Raw genomic sequence first — 22886 nt, 5'->3', positions numbered from 1 at the left:
TTGATGAAATATCATCAACAGGTAAATTATAAAACAATTTTATAATCAGATGGCAACATTCATCTGGTTTAACACTTTCAGGTCTTAATTCTTAAGATGTTAATATAAGATAATTCAAGCCTCTTTTGACAAATTTCATTATCAGAAATTATGCGAATTATTTTGCTATCAGAAGATGATTAAACAAATCGCAACATGAAATAGATTACCAGATAAGTTTGGTCCGTAGGCAAACATAAGTATCTATATGATTACAGATATGTACTAAATCTACATGTACTGAGTCTGGGAGCATGTACAGATCCTGGTGATAACAGGGAAATAACAATGCCTGATTTAGTTATGATAGCCAGCACAATCAACTCCACCTCTCCCTACATTGTTTTCTCACCTATATACAGCTAATGACTCAATCCCGATGATATTTTAAACACAAATTTTCATGATCAGTATAAAGCGGAATGACGCCCTATCAAATGTTCTCTGACAAAACATCTAAAGCTAATATTTATTCCATAGTAATCTGTTCACACACTAAATATTAACTGATTTCACTGTCCATTCATCCTCAATGATAGCCTATATACCTGTGTTGAGAATGAATTAAATACCAGTACTGAGACTCTCCACCTAAATGCCAGCTCCCTCATATACAAACACTGCCGTACACACACGTACACACAAGACTTTTACTTGTTTTGGTAGTAAAGTGATTCTAAATAAAGACAAATTTGAGTACAAAAGACATCAACACAAAAAAAAAATGAAAGAATTACCTTTCTTCCTGCGACGTAGTCTCATGATAGCTGTTAAAACTTCATCCAGGCCCAGAGTTAGAGGGCCACTCCGAGGGGCCTGTTTTAGTGATGTGGCTCACAATCAGATCCACTTGATTGCTTCAATGCTTTCACACATAAGACCAGTGAAATATTTTATCCTATAGAGCTAAAAATCCACAATGTCTACATATATGTTTGCACCACACCTGAAGGCTACAACAACTACCAACAACAGCCAAGGAGCAGTATATCCTTTCTCCGGCCACAAATCATGTGACCTGAAGTTTAAATGAAGGGTGCCCACAAACAAACAGGTACACTAATACGGCTATCTATGTTGTGTGTGATGGGCATACGGCTATCTATGTTGTGTGTGATGGGCGGTATGTAAGTAGGGCACTCCGAACTAGACATACAGCACACACCTGTGTGGAATAGGAGACTGGAGGCATATTAGTAACCCTCGTGAGGACATATGTGTTAGTGAAACACACTACTCTGGGCTGATACATTGATTTTAACCCTGCTGAAATCTCTCCTAACACATTTCTGCAGCAGACAGTCTGGCAATTCATTTGTGTGCCATCATTTTTGTCCGACTAGAGACTGGTAAGTGTAAGACCTTCTCACTGTCTACTGAACACCAAGTCCATGTCAATAGTACTACACTGAGGCAGTCACTGTAACCTCCTATTGTACCACAGTCTGTCAGGTAATCACTAAAACCTGTGTAATATATTCATCAATTAATGACATATTTTTTCCATGCAATAATGTCATAAAGTATTTCCTTTCCTTTTAAGTTCTTGAATAATTTCTAAGAAAAGTAATATTCTGACAGTTTATAAAAGGGATATTTTTTTCTGTGTTAATGTATCAGGATAATTTTTTTATTTTTTATTATGGACCAGACTTTTCATTTCTTTATCATAGTGGATCCCCCTGAACAGCCATGCACGCATCGTCATAATAATAGCAAAAGCAATAAAGCTCATCATTCTCATTTATTCTCTTGCCTTATATGCCACCATAATTGGTACTCTACACCATATCCTTGTGTTCCCTTTTTCAAACAATCTTTTTTGGTTCAATTAACATTCCAAAATGGGGAGGTCAATTCTACCTCCTATATATTACGAACATCTACAACATATAAGGATTATTGCTGGCAAGTTTAGTTAAATACCATTGCATTTATATGACAAGTACTAATTGTAATAGGAAACCATTAATGAAGTCCCCCAAACGTCTCCCATATTCCCAAAGATGCAAATGTGGTCTCTATGGCAACAAAACAAATGCAGTTGAATATTCTAGTCCCTGAATCCCCTAACCAATTTTCATAGATATCAAACAACATCTAAATTTCAACTAATCAGAAGCTTCCATTTGGTTACTATGGCAGCCAGACACATACGGTTGAATTTGCAGTACCCTAATTTAATACCCATATATACAAATTTTCATCAAAATTGGACAATAATCAAATTTTGACCAATCAGAAATCATCTCTATGGCGGCCATTATGTTTTTAATTTCATCTTGATTTATACAAAATTAAAGTTCATCTTGTAACCATACATTCCTCCAATAAAGTTTTATTGAATTCCATTGAAGAGAAAAAAGTTATAGTGAATGAGTTTTTAGCCAATTAGAGTAGGTATAATAATACATGTAATATATACATCACAGCTAAAACATAGAGTGAGTGGCTAGCTCATCACATCTCTATATATAGCAAGCTGGTTTAATAATAAAACACATTTTTACTGGATTATAGAAAATTATATAGAACAGTATCTGTCGGAGTGCTAATATTTTGAAGTAATAGCTCTGTGCTAAGGTTGATATCACACACATGTCTAAACAGGAAACCTAATTTGGACAATTCCTGATCATGACTCACTGTAATAAGAATTTAACAGATATGGACCATATGATGTAATTTCTCCTCAAAAATAGTTTAAAAGAGGCAAGATTTGACTTTGTTTTAGATAAATATATAATCTTATAGATGTAAATACAGTTAAAATATTTTACCTAGACACAATTTGAGGTCAGCATCTATTGTCAGGTATATATATACGTAGAGAACAGACTGTACTGTATATGTAAATTTATAATTGGCTAATCTGTCATTATATATAAAACAAGAGGCCCAGAGGACCTGAATTGCTCACAAGGCCAGTCAGGAATTAAAGCAAAATTACTATTTCCAATTTTAATGTTGACCGTAATATGTAAGTGATGGTTTAGGAAATGGTATACAATATTTCTAACAGAGGATATGATTCTCAGATACATCAGTTAATCATAATGTAGGGTTTTCACAGGTGCTTTTTAAATCAAACATAACCAATATGAAACCTTTTATAACTTTAATACCAGTGTATACTAGGTACCTGCTGGCAAAATATCAGTCCTCTTGGGTTTCTGGAACTTTATACTAAGAGAGCTCGAATTGAGTCCATGTCAAATATCTACCAGTATTCACGTCTATTATATTCTATATATATCTAAAACAAACTAAAAGATTTAAGCAATATTGAACTTTGTATCATACTTAAACAGTACTGTCCCGGCATGTATATTAAGGAAATTAACTGATTAATGCATATATATAAAACACTTAACCTTGACAATCTGGGTTTTTTCATAGCCAAACTTCCTTGTATTACGCATGTGACCAGGATACATTTTTGTCTATCTCTCCATGGGTCACCATACATATATCATACATAATAAGGCTATTTGTTGTGCAATATGTCATCAAATAAACATGATATGACACAACTACAATAAACATGCAAATGAGTCTTGTCATTGTGAGGGTTTATCGCCCCGTGAACAGCCAGGGTCATTTTAAGGTGGTAGTCTCCTTGTAGTAGTTGGTGACCACCTCACTGAAAAACATACAAGAGGCTGCCATATGCCATCGTGAACAATTAGGGTAAAGTGTCTGCCCATTGACACAAACAGCAGATAGACCTGTTTCTCTCAACATAGAGGATCTTAAATAAGTGGCTATGTAATATGGCATTTATAAACAAGTTTAATAACTTGATATGCTGTAAGCCTTTAGGGATTGGAATTGTGCCTCGTACAGGATATTTTTCTCTACAGAGCCAGTGGTGTGACATCACAGACACGGTGTGATGTCATAAAGTATTTGTGATGTCACAGTAGTGATATTACATGTGTTTTAGGATATATATGACACGGCTGTATGACATGGTAAAAACAGGTAAGTTATCTGATAAAGCCATTTATACCACTGTAAAAATGGCTTATTTTATTATTTTATATATATAAGAAACGTTTTCCTGCACAAGCTGTTTTCTTAACAGTTCAAATACTCACAGTTTCAAAACTTAACAGCTTTCAAAATTTAAAGCAAAAAGGATTTAATTTTTTCACAGAAATGATAAAATGTGACAAAACTTCATGAATATTATTTTCAAGGTACCTATACTCGGTATACACTTTTTTTTATTTAATCTACTATGAAGAATAGAACCTCTTGAAATAGAAACCTTTAGAGTGATTATTTAGGTGATTTTGAATTACTGGTTCCTGATGGTGGCCTTCACATATTTTGCAGTAGACAAAACTCAACAGACCTGTCCACTACATAGTGTAGTCAGCAAAAACCACCTGTTATCAACTTTTGAATATAAAAAAAGCACACACACACACACACACACACACACACACTAGTACTGAAACCAACAAAAATCAAAGAATTCATTTTTTGATGTAGTTATATGTACAAGGCAGTAGGAGTTGTGTCCCTTTACAGTTAAACTTTAAATGTATTTTTCTCATCATATCAATAATTTCATAATCAATTAAATACTGGGCCACAAATCAAATAATAAATACATCAATTGATACATTTTGATATTAAAAGGTTATTGTAATTCTATTAATGTGTATGGAAATAAATCATATTGTTAAATCTTTTAGTCATGAATAATATAATATACAATTCGTATACAAAAAATCAATCACCACAAACAAAGTATAACTGTGCCATTCCTTCCCAAAGTGACTTTCTATACCCAAGGCCAAATAAAATCATATGCTTGTTAAGAGTTACATTGCCTGAATGTTACTGCTTTGATTTTATGTTCACTTTTAGACCTCTTTCATTCACATACTTATAATATTAAAATGAATGGTCCAAAAGGTTACAGAATGTATATTGTAGTGTATATATATGCCAAATAAACTTAAAGTATGTTTATCCAGACTATTAGTATACTATACTTCCTCTGTAGGATTTCTGGTGCCCGCTCCTCGTGGGAATGGAGATAGGTGTTGTCACAGTGGGGATGGGGGTTGGCACCATTTCACTATGTTTTAAGATATCAATTAAACTTGACCTAGGGATGCTACACTTGATAGCTTAAATTTAAAAGCAACAAAAGTGCAGAAACACCAAATCCCTTTATGAATAACATATTTGTGTGATAATGGTTACATTGGTCTATCGACTTGAGTACAGGTATATGATACAAAGTTAATTAAATTACGAATATTATATATGATAAACGGTGACTATAATTAACAAAGAAAAACATTATCACATACAAGTTGTTAAAATCATTTGTGCAAGTGCAGGCTATATATATATATATGCCTGTTTGTAATTCACAATCTGAGACTTTATCATTATATTTTCCTTCTCATGCAGGAAACAAAAGAAATTAAGATAAACTATCAGATTTTGGAACAATCATGCAAAATAAATCTTTACAAACATAATGACAATGATAACTTCGGTCTAGCTTTAAACAATTTTCTTTTAAGTGAATAATACATCTAGAGTAAAACTATAGCTAGGCCTTGCAATTATAAAATTTCCTTTCCAGATCTTAGCACTACAAAAATAAAATCTCCAGAATTTTTAGAGTGCATTTATGTAATTGTTTTTTAAATTAAAGGACATGACAAAATTATGAAACTTTAACTTTAATCAATACTACTGGTATTTATTGTTTTATCTGTGGAACATAAATCTGATATATCTAATTCCTCCTCTTTCACCTATTAAGATTGTACTTCATTTATCCTTCAATAAGCCCATGGTGCCAACATGTAGAGGGTAGGCATATTACATGGCAATAAAATATAATGTGTCAGTGATTCAACTGAACGCCATTATATTACAAGACATGAGCTTATTACTGGATATGAGTACTGTAATAATAGGCCGGTAATAATATAATGACTTACAGGTGTAGGAATTTAGACATACAGATATAAAAGTAACAGGAGAAATTGATGGGCAACAGCTAAATTCTAAACAAACAAAAACATGCGCTACAATGTACTGGCACTTACCCATCTACCACAGGGGAATAGGCGACAATGAAATGGAAAACAGAGGCAACAAATTGTAGAATTTTAAATGAAAGCTGATAAATCATGGCCAAAGTGTTATACTCTCAAACTGTAGTAGTTGACAGCTATTGTGTCATACTACACACATCTGATTAGTATGACATCAGAAATAAGATAATTGACACAACATCATATTACATTATAAACTTGTTAACATTGAATCTGAAAGTGGCTACAACTGTTACAAATCTGTTGATGATTCATAATCCATTTCCTTCTAACACTGTTCCTGCTTCCTTTATTTTATGTTTACACTGTGTTTATTTTTTTCTTTGTTTATATCTCAATTCTGTCTTTAGGACATTATTTTTTTTTTACATAACGGCAAGTTTTGTTTAGCTACCCTGATCATGAACTAGTCCAATTATTTTAAGAGCAGACACACAATTTCTTTGTTTGGCCTAACTACAGACTGGTAGACTGGTACACACAGGGTATACCAATTGTACATGGTAGACATTCTGTATGTCCAAACATTTCAACCCACAACTTTTACCTTCAAAGTATAGCTATGAATCAATGTACATAACAGACATCAAAATTTCATGAACAAGTTGAAAGATATATGTAGATCCAAAACACACAAGGAATAGTAAAATATTTCTAATGATCTATATATCTTGGTGCATGTCATATTAGTATTGTCATACGCTGTAGTAGCTATGGGTTTACGCCCAATGACGTACAGTTATATGTTTTCTTACCTGTAAGTTCTTTGTCGACAGATGAAATATGTACCTGTCTGAACTCTTATCTATGGCTACACTGTACAATATATATAGGCCTGATGTGTTTGACTGAGGAAGGATTACGTACAAAAACGGATACATACACACATACACTGTATCTACATGTCCACTGTAACATATGTATGATACAAATCACCCAACACTCACTACCTTATTGTAAAGTTTACAAATTGCAAATATTTTTCCCCCAATTACAAAAATTGGACTATATTTAAGTAAAATACAGTATTTTGTAAGTGCCCTGAAGGATTATATAGTCTACACTGTTCACAGAACACAACAGATTCTAATGGTATTAAATGTCACATCTGCATCCTGGTTGCAGTACATGTATGTATATATGTAGAGCAGTAAAAATTGAACTAAAAAAAACCCCAGCTACCAGTGTTTAATGAAAGGTTTAAAGACAGCCATTTACCTGACACTTCTTTTCTTCTGCGTATATAAAGTGACTGATCACACTGGGGATTTCTTACACACAGCAGAATCACACAACTTAATTACATCATCCAGATAACATATACCATTTTGAAATATATTTATAATTACCTCACAAAATCAGTATCAACTATAATTACATTTTTGAGAAAATATTTCTGAGGTTTTATAATCTTTGGACTACTTTTATGGGGGTGTCCTATTGTCCTGTAATGATGTCCAATAATACAATACACATACATCTATGTGCCATGTTAGCTTACAAATTATTAATGAAACACTGACATTCCTGTTCACATTTTGACATCTATTATAGAATTCAACATGCCAAGAAAGCAAGATAAATAATCTGGTAAATCTGAAAGATTATGGAACAAAGTTTTAACCACTAAAAAAGAAAATTTAATTTTATAAAATATCAAACAAAATAAGGATGGTGAATAAAAATAGAAATGACAATGTAGAGTTGTGCATGGTTATAAGACTGACAGAGTTGCTTCCCTTGATTGTTTACTTCCCAATGAGTAATTAGTCACTACATGCAATAATAAAAAAATGTGTATACACAAAATTAGTTGTATATACCATAGATCTTCGAGCATGTGTTCATGTGATTGTATTTTGTCCTCCATAACATAAGTTTGCTATTTCCACACATGGCTGTAATCATCCCTTAGTTTTCTAATTCAACCAACAATTATAAATGTCAGTAAGGTAGGTAAATAAATCTACCTTTGTGACCTTGAAAGTAGGTCACTAAATTGACCAAAATGGCATAGTCCTGTATTTCTATAATAGAAAATGTATGTACAATTCCCTTCCACTTTAGCAGAAAAAATGGGGTCTACTAAGGTATACCTATAAATTACCATACAAGAATTGAATATGATACACTAACTATACAATTTCAGTGTAGAGTGAAAAAATGTTCTAACAAACAAGTAAAGCTGATCACATTTCACAGTATACATAATTTGTGTAAATAGGTTTGGAGATGGGAGCAGGAACAGTCTGAATTATACCAGGATAACAAGAGGCCCAGAAGCCTATATTGGTCACCTGAATTCTGATTGGTCTCAATGAGGAAATTGTTCGAGATCTTACTGATAGCTCACAGCCTTATGGTAATTATATCCTACAAAGGGCAATTACTCTAAAGTTATAACTGAATTGGTTAGATTGTCAAACTTATCCGAGATCTTACTGCTATAAGACTACATACCAATTGCAAATTTCATCAAAATCTGTTCCTATTTACAAGGTACAGTTAACGGTCCAATGGTAATAAAACCACAAAGGTCCTAAACTCTATAAAGTATGATCAAATATATCCAATTGTTGAACTCATTTGGATATTAGATTGCATACCAAGTGTCATCAAAATCTGTTCATATTAATACTAGATTTATCTTGTTCACAAGGTCCATTGATAATAAAATACAAATTTAGGGCCATAACTCTGTAAGTTGCTCTTGAGTTGAAACTCATCTGAGATCTTATAAATATGACTGCATACTAAGTTTCATCAAAATTGGTTCATATTTACTGCAGTAAGCTTAAAAAATATGTGATTTCAGTACAAATGTGTTTATCCTTACTAAGTCTGGTATATTTTGGTAAATCAACCCATGTTTGAGGAAATTAACACCTGTTTTCACAAGGTTCAGTGGTGATAAACTCATCTGAGATCTCATTGATATAAGGCTGCATACCAAGTTTTGTCAAAATCTGTTCATATTTACTTAAGTTTTCGTGTTCACAAGAAAAAGTTGTCACATGACAGATGACGCTTGATGATGGACAAAAGGTAAAAGCAAACAGTATAATGTACCTGAGGATGAATTTTGATCAATACTTGTACATACATGTAAATATATCTAGTGATATTTTTGATTGAATCATCATTTCAGTTACGTTTGAAACATTTATATTTCATTATAGTTTCTCTGTAAATTCAGATAAATTAATTACTTTTTCTCTACACTTACGTGTGATGGGAATCAGTTTCATTTTCAGAATTGATAATTGGAAACTTGAAATCGATGGATTATCGATTATGATCAGTTTTCTAAATTTAGCACAGAATTGCCCTTTAGAAGAAAATGCACATCTCAAGTACATTAATAACATGTTTTAGCCTTTGCTATCAATATTTTTTTATATTAACACAAACAAAGCATTAACGGTTGTTGACATATTCAATTCTTCTTGATTGCTTGTAAACGACCAATGAAATATCAGTAAAATATTAGATCAACTACTTCTTGCCAAGTTCTTGGTTCGGTAAGTACAAAAATACACAAAGCCAAAGATTTATGAATACTTCCAGAAATCTCCAATTAATTGCTTTTTCAAAATCTTCATCAATGATCAACGTTTATTATATAACCCACCAATAACAAACTTATGACGGAAAAAAATATTAACAATTCAACACACATAAATGATATGTGTGCCTTCATGGTTTGCAAGCATGTTGAACAGGTAAAAAAATATGTGATAATGACAAAGCCTATGATTATCTATTATCTACCACCTAGAGTGTACATGTTACATACAGGATACATAATCTATTATTGTGGTAATCATGTACACTTGTAAAGATTAAGATGATAATGGTACATAGATAGTACAGAACGTACATTTTGTATGACCATGTGACATTTTGCCTTCGGTAGTATGGGTAATGATGATGTCATTTGTTTGGTTGTGGCTGTGTGAAAAACCCTTTGAAAATAAACAATTAAAAAAGAAGGCCAAATGGCCTTGATATGGTCTCAATATAAGTAAAAGATGTGTGTAGAGAAGTATTACTGGTGGCCTTTTTAAAAGTTCATGTGTTATATTTGTAGACTATATAATGTGCATTGAGTTAATCATTGTACATATCATTATATAAATATGTACAAATGAATTTGTTACCTTGGCAATAACAGTAAAATATACTTTGAATCAAGGGTATGCATAGCCCTAGGCCTGTAACAACACTTATGTAAAACATTTAAAGTTTACATAAGATTATGTGTATACTGCAGCAAGAATCCTAACTTGTTTCTGAATCCTAGCTTTCATATTTGGGATATACTCAGATAATGTACTTATGCATGCAGTCATCATAAAAAGCATGTGCTGCTTGAAGACTACAAAGTTAAAAACCTCTGCCTTTTTTTTCGCTTTTCCCATTCTGCTTTTTTTTCCTCCATTTTGTAAATGTCTTCTTGAATTGGAAATTGTGTATGTATGTCTAATTAGTCTAGATCTGTTTTCATAACAATGGCAACATTTAATGATTGCAGCCAAACTGGACTGGGATGAATGCCAGCAACCAGGTAGCTCAATTGGTAGAGCATCTGGCTCATGTTCAGACGTCCCGGGTTAGAACCCCAGTCTGGCCATGCATTTTTCCTCTCCTATTACAATATCATCAATGATATTTTAAGGCTACATCACATGTTACTGTGCCTGTAGCCTTCACAATTATAATGGGACAAGTTAACAAATTTGCATTTTGTGAATTTTAGTTCAGTAGTAAGAGATGCCAAAAAATCATGTCTAAAATAAGGGCAAGCCAGGACTGCCTTGATTTGTTATCAAAGGTAAAGATGAAATACATGAGATTATCTTATTCTTTTGTTATACAGTATTGCAACAAGACTTTGGGTTGCCTTTTAATTGATTAGAATATGTGACTATTTTAGTTGCTTTCTGTATCAGTGAATTGATGTTATTTCATGACAATATATACTATCTAAAGTTGATAGAAAAAGGGTTCCGAGAAACAGAAGTAGATTATTGATCATTGTTACTAAGAATTTTTTACAGACAATCAGACAAGGGGAGGGAATCAAAATCAGGAAGTGGACTTAAGACATACTGCAGGGTAAAACTTTGGCGTTGACCGGTATAAAATGTCCACTTTTGTTAACACAATGTCTTTTCTATGTGCAATAAATCAAATTGATGAAATGAAAAATTACACCAAGTCATGTTTTTTTTAAATATTGCAGATTTTCAATCAGCTGATCGGAGTCATTTCGACCTCAAATTTCATTGAAAAGATGTTCAGCTACTGCTGCCGGTTTGTCATAAACATACATAAAGAGACGTCAAATTGAAGTTTTATAGTTATATATATAATTACCCTTTTCCACCACAACAGACTTGAAGGAATCCAGATTCGGTCGAGGGTCACTGTTACTTCTTTGTCGGTTGTACTCAATTTTTGTCTCCGCTGTCTCTGTTTTGGTGGCCATGTTCGGCAATACCCATTTTTGGTTTACTTCCGGTTTGAGTTTGAAAAATGAAATAAAATAAAATTATTAAATATTGTTTATGGTTCAATGCGATAATTTAAGATAATTACGTTTAACTAATTGTCATTGTCAATGTTTATTTTCCTATCAGTGTGACTCACGATTCTAATCGCGATTGTGTTACTATAAATAGCATAAAAATATGTCAATAACCCGTGACTTGTGACGTCAAGACACGGGATAGACATCCTGAAATACACAGGTTTCCACCTGAAGAGAGCATTCTCAAACCGATCGCGGAGGTAACACACTACCCAGGATTTTTTTGGTAAGCTAAATTTGTGTTAAAACTATATGATTAACTTGTGTTATTAAGGAAGAAATGTTTATCAGCACAGAGGTATCATTGACCTGTAACTAGATTGCATCGAATACACAAAAATGTTGTGTATTGTGAAACACCTGCCAGTGTCACTACATTTTGTATCACTGTCAAGGAAATGAATTCACTTGAATGATTTAAGTTTGTTCAAGTCGAATTTTTGTATAATTGAACCTATTGGAGTACATCCTTTTCATGATTTACCCCCCAAAAAAACTTAATTCATTCTAGGCCTAATTTCTAGGAAAATACATTGATTGGTTTCCAGGAAACACGTTTCTTTTTATGGATGCCTACTGTAGTACTGTACTGTAATTCAATTATTTTCACACCATTTAGTCTACAGATTATTGTTTGAATGTACATGGTTTATTATGTTAATTATATCTATTGAATAATCTTAAATTTGGGTTCTTCTGCGGGGGGGGGGGGGGGGGGGGGGGGGGGATTGCATGGTGAGCATACAAATTACTACAGTACATCTATTGCCAGTGGGTGAGTCTGAGAAGGCCATGAAGCCACCTATTGTGATTTTCTTTCCCAGATCCTATAGTGATAATGGGTTAGATATGCCGAAGATCATGACCCAGACTGAAGGATATCTTTACACAATGGTCTCTATCCTGGTTGATTGCAATTTGTCATACAGAAGCTGTACAGTCTTTTGCCCCACTCTAAGGCAATCAAATTTTTCATTTCAATAGATGGGTCAACTGACTATAGACTAAATCTGTGGATCCCTCATCTATATGAGAATAATTTTTGTTTCTACTTGCATTTGTGGGATTGTATGTTAAGGTTAAATGTTGAAAGCATTTCATGTATAAAGATTAAGAAATCAATTAAAAGGTCACATTTTGTAATGAACATTGTGAAATAAATGATATATAGGAAGAACCATTTTCAATGTTAAAAGTGAAATGTCAAGAATAACTCATAAAAGATCTCCGGTTGGTTAATACTTTTTTAATAGTTTTATCACATCTTCAATTTGAAATGATGAACACAATTAAGTTTGTGACTGTGTTTAAAAATGTTGATCATTAGTTCATAGAAATATATTTGAGATTAATGACAGAAACACATTAAGGTACTAATTTCAGATCATGTAATAAATATGATCCTGTTTAACTTAATTATCCTATATATCGTCATCATTTCCTGTGCATGCTTCCTATAATTTATAGAAATGATTATTTAAAAGTAAATTTTTTAATGACTACATACTCAAGTGTCACCAATGGGTGGGTTCTTTGTTTATTGGCCACTCAAGTGTCACCAATGGGTGGGTTCTTTGTTTATTGGCCACTCAAGTGTCACCAATGGGTGGGTTCTTTGTTTATTGGCCACTCAAGTGTCACCAATGGGTGGGTTCTTTGTTTATTGGCCACTCAAGTGTCACCAATGGATGGGTTCTTTGTTTATCGGCCAATTATTTATTATAGTTAATTTTTTATCTATCAAACCACACAGAGATGTTTAGCTCTATTTCAGTTGCTCAATCAAATTTAAATGAGGATTATTTTTTGTTATCTTTTAATTGACAGTCACTTAAATGATAACTTTGATGTAGCTGTTATGTAGGATATTTTAATAATGTTTAATGACAAAGGTTTTTATACTCTGTAATGATGCGAGTACATTATATACCTGTCTGCAGGGTAAACATCACACAACTAGCATGTTCTTTTCATTTCCATTATGAAGTGTGGTCTTATGATCATGACTGAGCTACCTATCACATGACGATGAACATAACCTAGGGTGGTTGGGTACTGACAAAAAAGCTGTAAATTTGTGTTACAAGCTATGGAAAAAGGATTTTACAAGAATTTTACTAAGATTTTTAAAGTGTTGACTTTAAAATGTTGTTGAGAAAACCTTAGTTGGGATGTAAAAAAAATTATTTAGGGCATTGTGACATCACAAAGGATGAGCCTGAAATTCTGATTTTGTTTTTAATGCATGTACAATAATATACATACTACACTTTGAAAAAATAAGCTAATAGTACATTGTCCAAACTAACAGCTCGAGTGTATGACAACTTGGGTAAATCTAATGGTATATGATAAACAGACTGTGATATATAGCTAAATCTTCACTTGTAAGATAGAGCCAATACACATCAGAGACATGCATATATATAGTCATCATTTTCATTACTCATATATATATACATAGGGAGCATGATCCTGACTTTGACAAGATTTACATACACATTCACTATGGGGAATGGTAGTTTGCTGTTTGATACATGTAGTCATGTATTTGTTGTGTATTTTGTGTAGTTATTTAGACTGATATTAATGCCCTAAATTTGTCATGTAGAGTTCATGATCTTTTGTCATGTGCTTCCAAATATAAGTGTATATGTTTCTGACAAGCTTACTAATGATTAATGCTGATTGGCCACCTATAGGATGGGCTCTTATTACACAGAATGAACACTCAGACATACCATTACATGTTTATCATTCCTTTGATTTTTTTCTGCTAAAGATATTATTTCCTATTTAAAAATTGTGCTCTGTGTTTGGATTAATTCTTCAGAAAAATTCTTGAATTTTACTGAAATCATTTTGATTTATATATACAATGTATTCTTATTTACATTTTTCAGAATATTATATTTACCAACAACAAAGAATTAAACATGTCGCTGTACCCAACTTTAGAGGATATGAAGGTGGACAACATGGCCCAGGTATAACAATAATATTTATACTGCAATGAAAGAAACAGTAAATTACATAAATGGTGCATACTAAGGCACCACTGTTTATTAGAAACTAAACATTGTCAATATTAAAGATACAGGAAAAGTAAGAGTAATTGGTCATATTTTTCTGTTTAGTATTTCAGAAGTATAAGGATTATTTTACTCTTGTATATGGTCTAGAACATATAAGATCTCACATGGGTAACATTTTCAATCATGAATATTTCTTCATAGACAAATTGAAACATATAACTTGAAAGAAAGTCCTGTATTTTGAAAACTTAACTGCTAGTCATCATGGGGAGGATTAGGGGTGAATGAAAAAGAGAAAAAAAAGCATACCAGGGTAGTTCCTGAGTAACAGAAATTTCTTTTAGACCTAATAAAATAATTGTGTCATTTAACTTTGTTATAACAGGCACAAAGGCAGCATGAGGCAGCCATTCAAGGCAACACACAACCACAGCAAACTTACCCACAGCAGCAGCCAGCACTGGTGTACCCCCAACAAGGGGCAAGTGGAAGCATGTACCCCTCTCTACAGAATGAATACATGGGCATGCAGCTTACCCCCCAGACGTACCAGCAATACCAGGTCGTACCACAGGTAGGTAATAAAAAGTCTGCATTATCTTCGCTGTTTTAAATCTTCATTTATTTTGTTGAATGAAGTTCATTGTTCCGAGGTTATGGTATTAGACTTTAGCACAGGGGCATATGGCACAGATCCACCCACCAACATTGTAATAACTATTATTATTTTGTGTATTTTACTCATAGTTACATAGAGTATAAGGGAAGTTTGTGCAATGCTCCTGTTATCTGTTAATTTAGGGTAACTTTTGCCAAAGTATGAATTAAGAAATTTGTATCTAAATATGGTGACGTTTAGAAACAACATAGTATGTATAAATCTACTGTATACACATTTGTATTCATCAACTATGCACAGTTTGAGTCTATAATTTGTTTGTTTCAGCAACCTATGCCAGTTGGTGTTAGACAGACAGGTACAGGCCAGACACAGGTCGCCCCCATCACTGGAAACAACAAGGGACTACAGCGGGCTGAGATTAAACAGGGCATCAGACAGGTGATTGCTTGTAAGGATGCCGACAACAAGATTGGGCTCCGACTACGACATGTCAACAAGGTAACACACATAATTAGGATTTCATTAGTTTTACAGACTTCTTACACAGGGATTTGGAAACAAAATAAAAAAAATAATGACCAAAAATGGAAGTTTTAGGGCTCAGAAATGAGACATATTGAGAGTTACGATGTCGCTGTATACAAGTTTTATTTTAATGAACAGTTGGAGGATGAAGGATAATGCATTGCCAAGGGAAGAATTTCATAGCCAGAAAATTTGCTTTGGCTGCTTTATATTGGTCTACTTAGAGCGTCTAGTATAGTGACTATATTCAAACTATTGTAGAAGCGAACCCACTTTGGTTACATGTAATATGTATGTGTAGAGAAACAAGAAGCTTCAATACGCATGTCTAGTCGACTTTGCTCAACCATTTGGTCCAACTATAGCAACTAGACTTCATTTGAACATGCGTCACCATTGGTTGTTGTTTATATGCATATGTAATCACATTAGACAAAATAGCCTTACTATAGTAAATAGTTGATATATATGCAAGGGAGAGAACTCTTAAAGTTGAAGAAGCTGGTCTGAAGTACAACTCTCCATCAAGGTTACAACCTCTGTTTGAAACTTTTAAATAACCAATGTTAAGCATATTTTGTAATCTGTTTTTAGGTAACTTATGAACTGCTGAACCACTTATTGATTTTGGAATCCTATTTCCGTACTAATCAGGCACATTTGTTTTAATGAGAAGTGTTTTCAGCTGTACTTGGTTTTGTCTTTTTCAGGGACTGTTTGTGGCATTAGTACAGGACAACAGTCCAGCTGCCCTGGCAGGTCTCCGTTTTGGCGACCAGATTCTACAGATCGATGAACAGGATGTAGCAGGATGGGACACGGATAAGGCCCACAAGGTCTTGAAAAACGCATCACCTGACAGAATTGTGTTTGCTGTTAGAGACAGGTAAATATTAATGGATTCTCTTCATCATAAAGCAGTTTATAAGTCTTTTATTTGTTTATATAAATGGGTATCTAATAAAAAAAAATGATCAAATTATTTATACTTTTCGTTTAAGCTCCATTACTCTTAACATTAGAAGTTACACTTCATCAAACTCATTGATAGATAAAAAGTTTGTTTAATGTTGGGGATTTCAATCAAAGCATGATAGCATATTTATATTTTACAAACATTTTCAAGAAAGAATCTGAATGAAAACAAAAATTTCTGTCTTGTATCCTGTAGACCATTTGAGAGGACCATCTCGATGCAGAAAGACAGCAATGGCTACATTGGGTTTGTCTTCAAGGATGGAAGGATCAAGTCTCTGGTGAAGGATTCATCAGCAGCAAGAAATGGTGTCCTTATAGATCACCATCTCATCGAGGTGAACGGTCAGAATGTGGTGGGACTTAAGGTCAGTTACATTTTAGATATGAATACCATATCATACCATCTCTACTGAGCAATTTTGATTCTGACTATATTAATCAGGTCTTGTAAAATGTTCCACTGAAAAGCAAGGGAACCGTTTTTTTTCAATAACACCTAAAAATGTCTTACCAAGTCAAGCATTTTTCATTAGCATTTCGCTTGAGAATTTACTACAACCATAGTTAAAATGTGACTTTTTGTTCCAGGACGATAAAGTTGGAGAGATCTTTGATGCTGCTGGAAGGACAGTTACCATTACAATTATGCCAACTTTCATCTATGAACACATTGTAAAATGGTACGTTTGAATCATCTAATGATTTGTAATTATTCTCACTTGGACAGTAACAAGGCTAAACAAGGCTACATTGAGTTACGAGACATGGACAGAAACAAGGCTACATTGAGTTACGAGACATGGACAGTAACAAGGCTACATTGAGTTACGAGACTTGGACAGTAACAAGGCTACATTGAGTTACGAGACATGGACAGTAACGAGGCTACATTGAGTTACGAGACATGGACAGTAACGAGGCTACATTGAGTTACGAGACATGGACAGTAACGAGGCTACATTGAGTTACGAGACATGGACAGTAACGAGGCTACATTGAGTTACGAGACATGGACAGTAACGAGGCTACATTGAGTTACGAGACATGGACAGTAACGAGGCTACATTGAGTTACGAGACATGGACAGTAACGAGGCTACATTGAGTTACGAGACATGGACAGTAACGAGGCTACATTGAGTTACGAGACATGGACAGTAACGAGGCTACATTGAGTTACGAGACATGGACAGTAACGAGGCTACATTGAGTTACGAGACATGGACAGTAACGAGGCTACATTGAGTTGCGAGACATGGACAGTAACAAGGCTACATTGAGTTGCGAGACATGGACAGTAACAAGGCTACATTGAGTTGCGAGACATGGACAGTAACAAGGCTACATTGAGTTGCGAGACATGGACAGTAACAAGGCTACATTGAGTTGCGAGACATGGACAGTAACAAGGCTACATTGAGTTGCGAGACATGGACAGTAACAAGGCTACATTGAGTTGCGAGACATGGACAGTAACAAGGCTACATTGAGTTGCGAGACATGGACAGTAACAAGGCTACATTGAGTTACGAGACATGGACAGTAACAAGGCTACATTGAGTTACGAGACATGGACAGTAACAAGGCTACATTGAGTTACGAGACATGGACAGTAACAAGGCTACATTGAGTTACGAGACATGGACAGTAACAAGGCTACATTGAGTTACGAGACATGGACAGTAACAAGGCTACATTGAGTTATGAGACATGGACAGAAACAAGGCTACATTGAGTTACGAGACATGGACAGTAACAAGGCTACATTGAGTTACGAGAAATCCTAGTCAAGGGAGATCATCTCATTTCAGTTTTAACTTTTATTCACGAAAGTGTTTTATTATATATTTTACCTAACTTAAGATAGTTTAATTTAAAAGGACTAGAGAATGATGAGATGTGATATTGTGTATTTCGATATTTTTATTTATTTTTTTTTATATACATGTATAGTAATGGGTTTTTTTTTTCTCTCACTTTTGCAGCATGGGCAACAGTATAATCAAGAAACTGATGGATCATTCTATCCCCGATGTGTAAACACCTCAGCAGCGGAAGTGAAAAGTCTTCTTAATAACAAACAATATCTGTACATTATGTATTGATGTGTCTGTGCCCTGGAGGAGGAAGTGATTTTTGTCTTAACGGGTGCATGGCTCAGACCATTACAAAACCTTCTTCAATCTTGTCGACTTGGTGATCAGACCAAAGCCAGGAATTATTTCATTCATTGTACATTTAACATGTGACTTTTGCATTTGTCTCCAGCTTTTTGTTTTGTAGGACCTTGTACAACTTGTGTATTGCTTAACTAAATGCCTATTGTGATGTTGGTGATTGTTTTCTGTGATCCTAGAGTAGACATACAATGTTACACCATGCATGTAAATGGTAGAAATGAAACTCTGTAGAAGACAATAGGCCAATAAGTATTTTCCTGTTTTCTGTGCCTGACCAAGCCTTACTCTTGACAAATGTTAAACTTCGTTCAAATCAGATCAAATCAGAACTTTCATCTTGTTTAGATATTTTAAAAGCTTTTTCTGCTTGTGTACCCTAAATATCTTAGAACAGAATATGGGAACACGTTTGTTGGCCTTAAAGCATGTTTTATATTTATCATTTTTATCCCATTTGAATTCACTATTGACTTCTTTTAATTCAGTAGTTTTATTTCCAATGTGGCACACACTATCAATCATAGGGATAGTCAGAGGGATATGAAAGAAAAGTCTTTTTGAATTGGAGCTTTTAAAAAGTTTGATCATTGAGACTGAATGAAAGAATATAAGTAAGAAATGGATGAGTTCAGTTACAGAAAGCAGTGTGAAAAGTAGAGGAAATGTCATTTATAGGTCAATGAATAGCTGGCTTGTGTATGAGAGAAATAGTGAGGAGAATTGTAATTTGCTGCTCTTATTAAAATTGGGACTTATCCATATCAGAAAATAAAATCCTTTTTTCCCATCTACTGTACATTTCAGTGCCCAAGTCTTTTTTCTAGAATTTAGACAATGTTAAATTCTGAAACACTTTTGAAAAAAAAAATCTGCTTTGTACCTGAATGTTTTTGAGAACTGAGGAAACATTGCATGTGTATCTAAATGTGTCATGATACAAAGGTGACATCACTCTTTACCAATACTTCAGGGGGTTTTATTCGGTGTAAAACCCTAATACCACACTTTAACACTGTAAATATTTACCATTAATCATTACGTTAAAATGATATCTATTTTCGGTAATGTTTGATGACTCTGATAGTAGTTAATCTTGTTTGATCATTTGTTCCATTATAAATTACCGGATTTATCCATCAGTAAGCCCATTGCTTGATAATTTAGGATGCAACATTGCAGTTCAGTAGAACAAGTGTTATTTCATTGTACTGTACTGAGCTCCTCTCCACTACTTTCAATCAAAGGTTATATATATGTTGGGGTTTACTGCAGGATAAATACAGCTCTAACACCATGAATAGTAAGTTTACAATATAGATCTACCGGGTATTTCTGGTTTAATGCTGATGTTTTCTACAAGACAAGTCTCTTTCTGATAGAGAAATATTGACATAAAAGTTTCATACCAGTAATTATTTTGTCTTAGTTCTACTCTTGTATACGACTCAAAAAAGTTGTATAATGATTTGTTAATTATTAAGATATATATATTATGCATTATTAAAATATTTTCTGTTATTTGATACTGCCTTTCTTAATTGTTTGTGGTTGATGATATTTTTAAAATGTACATTGTCATGTATTGTTATTTTGTTTTGATCGTTAATTCACTCGTCTATTCAGTGAGTTGTTGAATAGTTAATTCACTCGTCTATTCAGTGAGTTGTTGAATAGTTAATTCACTCGTCTATTCAGTGAGTTGTTGAATAGTTAATTCACTCGTCTATTCAGTGAGTTGTTGAATAGTTAATTCACTCGTCTATTCAGTGAGTTGTTGAATAGTTAATTCACTCTTCTATTCAGTGAGTTGTTGAATAGTTAATTCACTCCTCTATGCAGTGAGTAGTTGAATAGTTACTTCAATACTTTATTCAGTGATGTGTTTAATAGTTTATTCAATACTATATTAAGTGATTTGCATAATATCTTATGTTCTATTAAACAATTTCAACATGTTTTGCACAAAGCAGATTTTAGTTTGTTTGCCCTGTAACATGTGTGCACAAATGAAATTAGGCAGATAAGCAACAGAAACCCAGAAATAGTCTGAAAATATAACTTGAGGTCAAGGGTTCAGTAACCTGAGTCTGAAAATATAACTTGAGGTCAAGGGTTCAGTAACCTGAGTCTGAAAATATAACTTGAGGTCAAGGGTTCAGTATCCTGAGTCTGAAAATATAACTTGAGGTCAAGGGTTCAGTATATATCCTGGATGGATGCCATTTAGTCTGATCAGAAATTTGTCGGCTTAGAGAGTGTTAATTACAGAACAGAGATTCTAATAAGGCTACCATATCATGTTTGAGGTTTATATTGATTCGCCAGAAATACACCACAGTAATTGTGTTACGATGGTTTTGGTAGGAGTATACATATTCCGAAAATATACTTTATTATTTCATGTAACAAGATATTTCAGCTTTCATGAAATTTGAGTATTGTGAAAAAATTAAGGTCACATGTTGAAAATTATTTTCAGTACATTACTGTCATTTACTTACCTTTGATATGTACTCATTTTTTATTGGTCAAAATAGGTTATCCTTCTTAATATCTAGTTACAGTTGACAAAATATATAGACATAAATCTTACTTTCTATACTCACTGTAAATCACTCACATTTCGCATGGGATCTATTTTGGTATTAATACAAAGGGAGAGTCAATCACAAGGTCAAACCCCTGGCAGTTATTTGTAAAAATAACATCTCTGGATGGCATCCATTTCCTTTGATTATATATATATGGTTTCGCATAATCATCAATAACTCATCTCACTCTCCAAACATAGAAGTATTGTGTGGAATGTTCACATTTGTAGGTTTTTTCTGTCTACATACTACAGTAACTACAATTCTATTCAGTTATTGTGTGAGCTACCCTGTACACAGGTATGTACCTGTGTCACATGACTGTCGGGTATAGTCACATGATGCTCAAAACAAAATGGCGGCCAATAAGAAGTTATCAGTTAGCGATATAGGAGTCTTGCAGATTTAATGTTTCTAATAGGTCATCACTTGCAAATTTCCCCTGATGCATAATTTTTCACAGACTAATATTTTGTATTCAATCCATTTTTCATGTATCTGTTCTTCAGGATTTATCCTCAATTCAATATGCTGAAAAACAATTTAAATAACAAAATGAAATGTGCTGGATACCGAGGCCATAGTGTTTGACAGATCTTTTGCATGTAGTGTGATTAAATATGATTATGAATGTATTTTCTTATTTGATAATAAAACAAAATATTAGATAATTTTAACCAAGTCTTTTTTATCCAACATGTACAGATTACGGTTATTCAGTCAAACCATGTCATTTGTACTGTGGGCCTTGGTCATTTAGATGGCCAGCAGATTTGCAATCACCTTCAGAGATTAGCCATATGAAAAATGTTTCCTTGTACAACATATTCAACACGGGATTATAAGTAACAATGGTTACTCAGAATTATAAACATACATATAAAATTGTGTACTGTTGTCTATCAGGAAGTGAAATCTTTCATTGACAATTATCTACTTCATCCAAACTCTTCCCGGTGGTCAAGTGACAAGGTTTGTTCTGTTTTATAGAATTTTTTTTCCCCTGTTGGCCACATCCCTTAGATGTTTAAGATATTCTATGACCTTTTCAATAAAACTTGTGAAAGTGAAGCCCCATATGTAAATAGTTCAAACTATCGTATCTACCGAAGTATCAGAGGCCATCGTTATAATACCTTAGATATTCAGAAGAGATTAAGAAGTAACACATTTTCCAACTGTTCATTTAAATTTATAGCCTTTCATATCTGTCCTACCAATATCTCTTC

At 33.6% G+C, this 22886-nt stretch overlaps 2 protein-coding genes across 4 annotated transcripts in view; one reads left to right on the top strand and one right to left on the bottom strand.

The window, feature by feature from the left end:
* LOC117325521 (phosphatase and actin regulator 1-like) overlaps positions 1 to 11751 on the bottom strand; it is an 87180-nt gene extending 75429 nt beyond the window's left edge. Inside the window, exon 1 of one of the 2 annotated variants that reach the window (XM_033881798.1) lies at positions 11514 to 11751. In XM_033881798.1, coding sequence (XP_033737689.1) covers positions 11514 to 11625 — 112 coding nt within the window. In that variant the 5' untranslated portion in view covers positions 11626 to 11751. Of the gene's footprint in view, positions 1 to 776; positions 1056 to 11513 lie in introns of those variants that run through there. The other variant, XM_033881801.1, reaches the window with a different exon arrangement.
* Positions 11752 to 11825: 74 nt separating this feature from the next.
* Positions 11826 to 22334, top strand: LOC117325524 (syntenin-1-like). 2 transcript variants are annotated; one of them, XR_004532278.1, is made up of 9 exons: positions 11826 to 11953; positions 14631 to 14714; positions 15148 to 15336; positions 15709 to 15882; positions 16620 to 16795; positions 17081 to 17252; positions 17476 to 17567; positions 18872 to 21130; positions 21172 to 22334. XR_004532278.1 is itself a non-coding variant. In XM_033881805.1 (8 exons), exons 2-8 carry the CDS (start codon positions 14664 to 14666, stop codon positions 18924 to 18926), a joined length of 909 nt encoding a protein of 302 aa, XP_033737696.1. In that variant the 5' UTR covers positions 11826 to 11953; positions 14631 to 14663; the 3' UTR covers positions 18927 to 22334. The 2 variants fall into 2 exon arrangements, 1 of the variants encoding a protein (XP_033737696.1); XM_033881805.1 differs by having other exon boundaries at positions 18872 to 22334.
* The last annotated feature ends 552 nt before the right edge of the window (positions 22335 to 22886 follow it).

The sequence above is a fragment of the Pecten maximus genome, chromosome 4 (genome assembly GCF_902652985.1).
Source record: "Pecten maximus chromosome 4, xPecMax1.1, whole genome shotgun sequence".
In the NCBI taxonomy this organism is placed as follows: domain Eukaryota; kingdom Metazoa; phylum Mollusca; class Bivalvia; order Pectinida; family Pectinidae; genus Pecten; species Pecten maximus.
This window is presented reverse-complemented; position numbering and strand designations above follow the sequence as displayed.

Bases quoted from the DNA above. Each gene is read 5' to 3' on its own strand.
- LOC117325524 (XM_033881805.1), top strand. From the start codon at position 14,664: ATGTCGCTGTACCCAACTTTAGAGGATATGAAGGTGGACAACATGGCC. The intron at 17,253-17,475 runs GTCAGTTACATT...TTTTTGTTCCAG, and splicing joins AGAATGTGGTGGGACTTAAG to GACGATAAAGTTGGAGAGAT. The intron at 17,568-18,871 runs GTACGTTTGAAT...TCACTTTTGCAG, and splicing joins TATGAACACATTGTAAAATG to CATGGGCAACAGTATAATCA.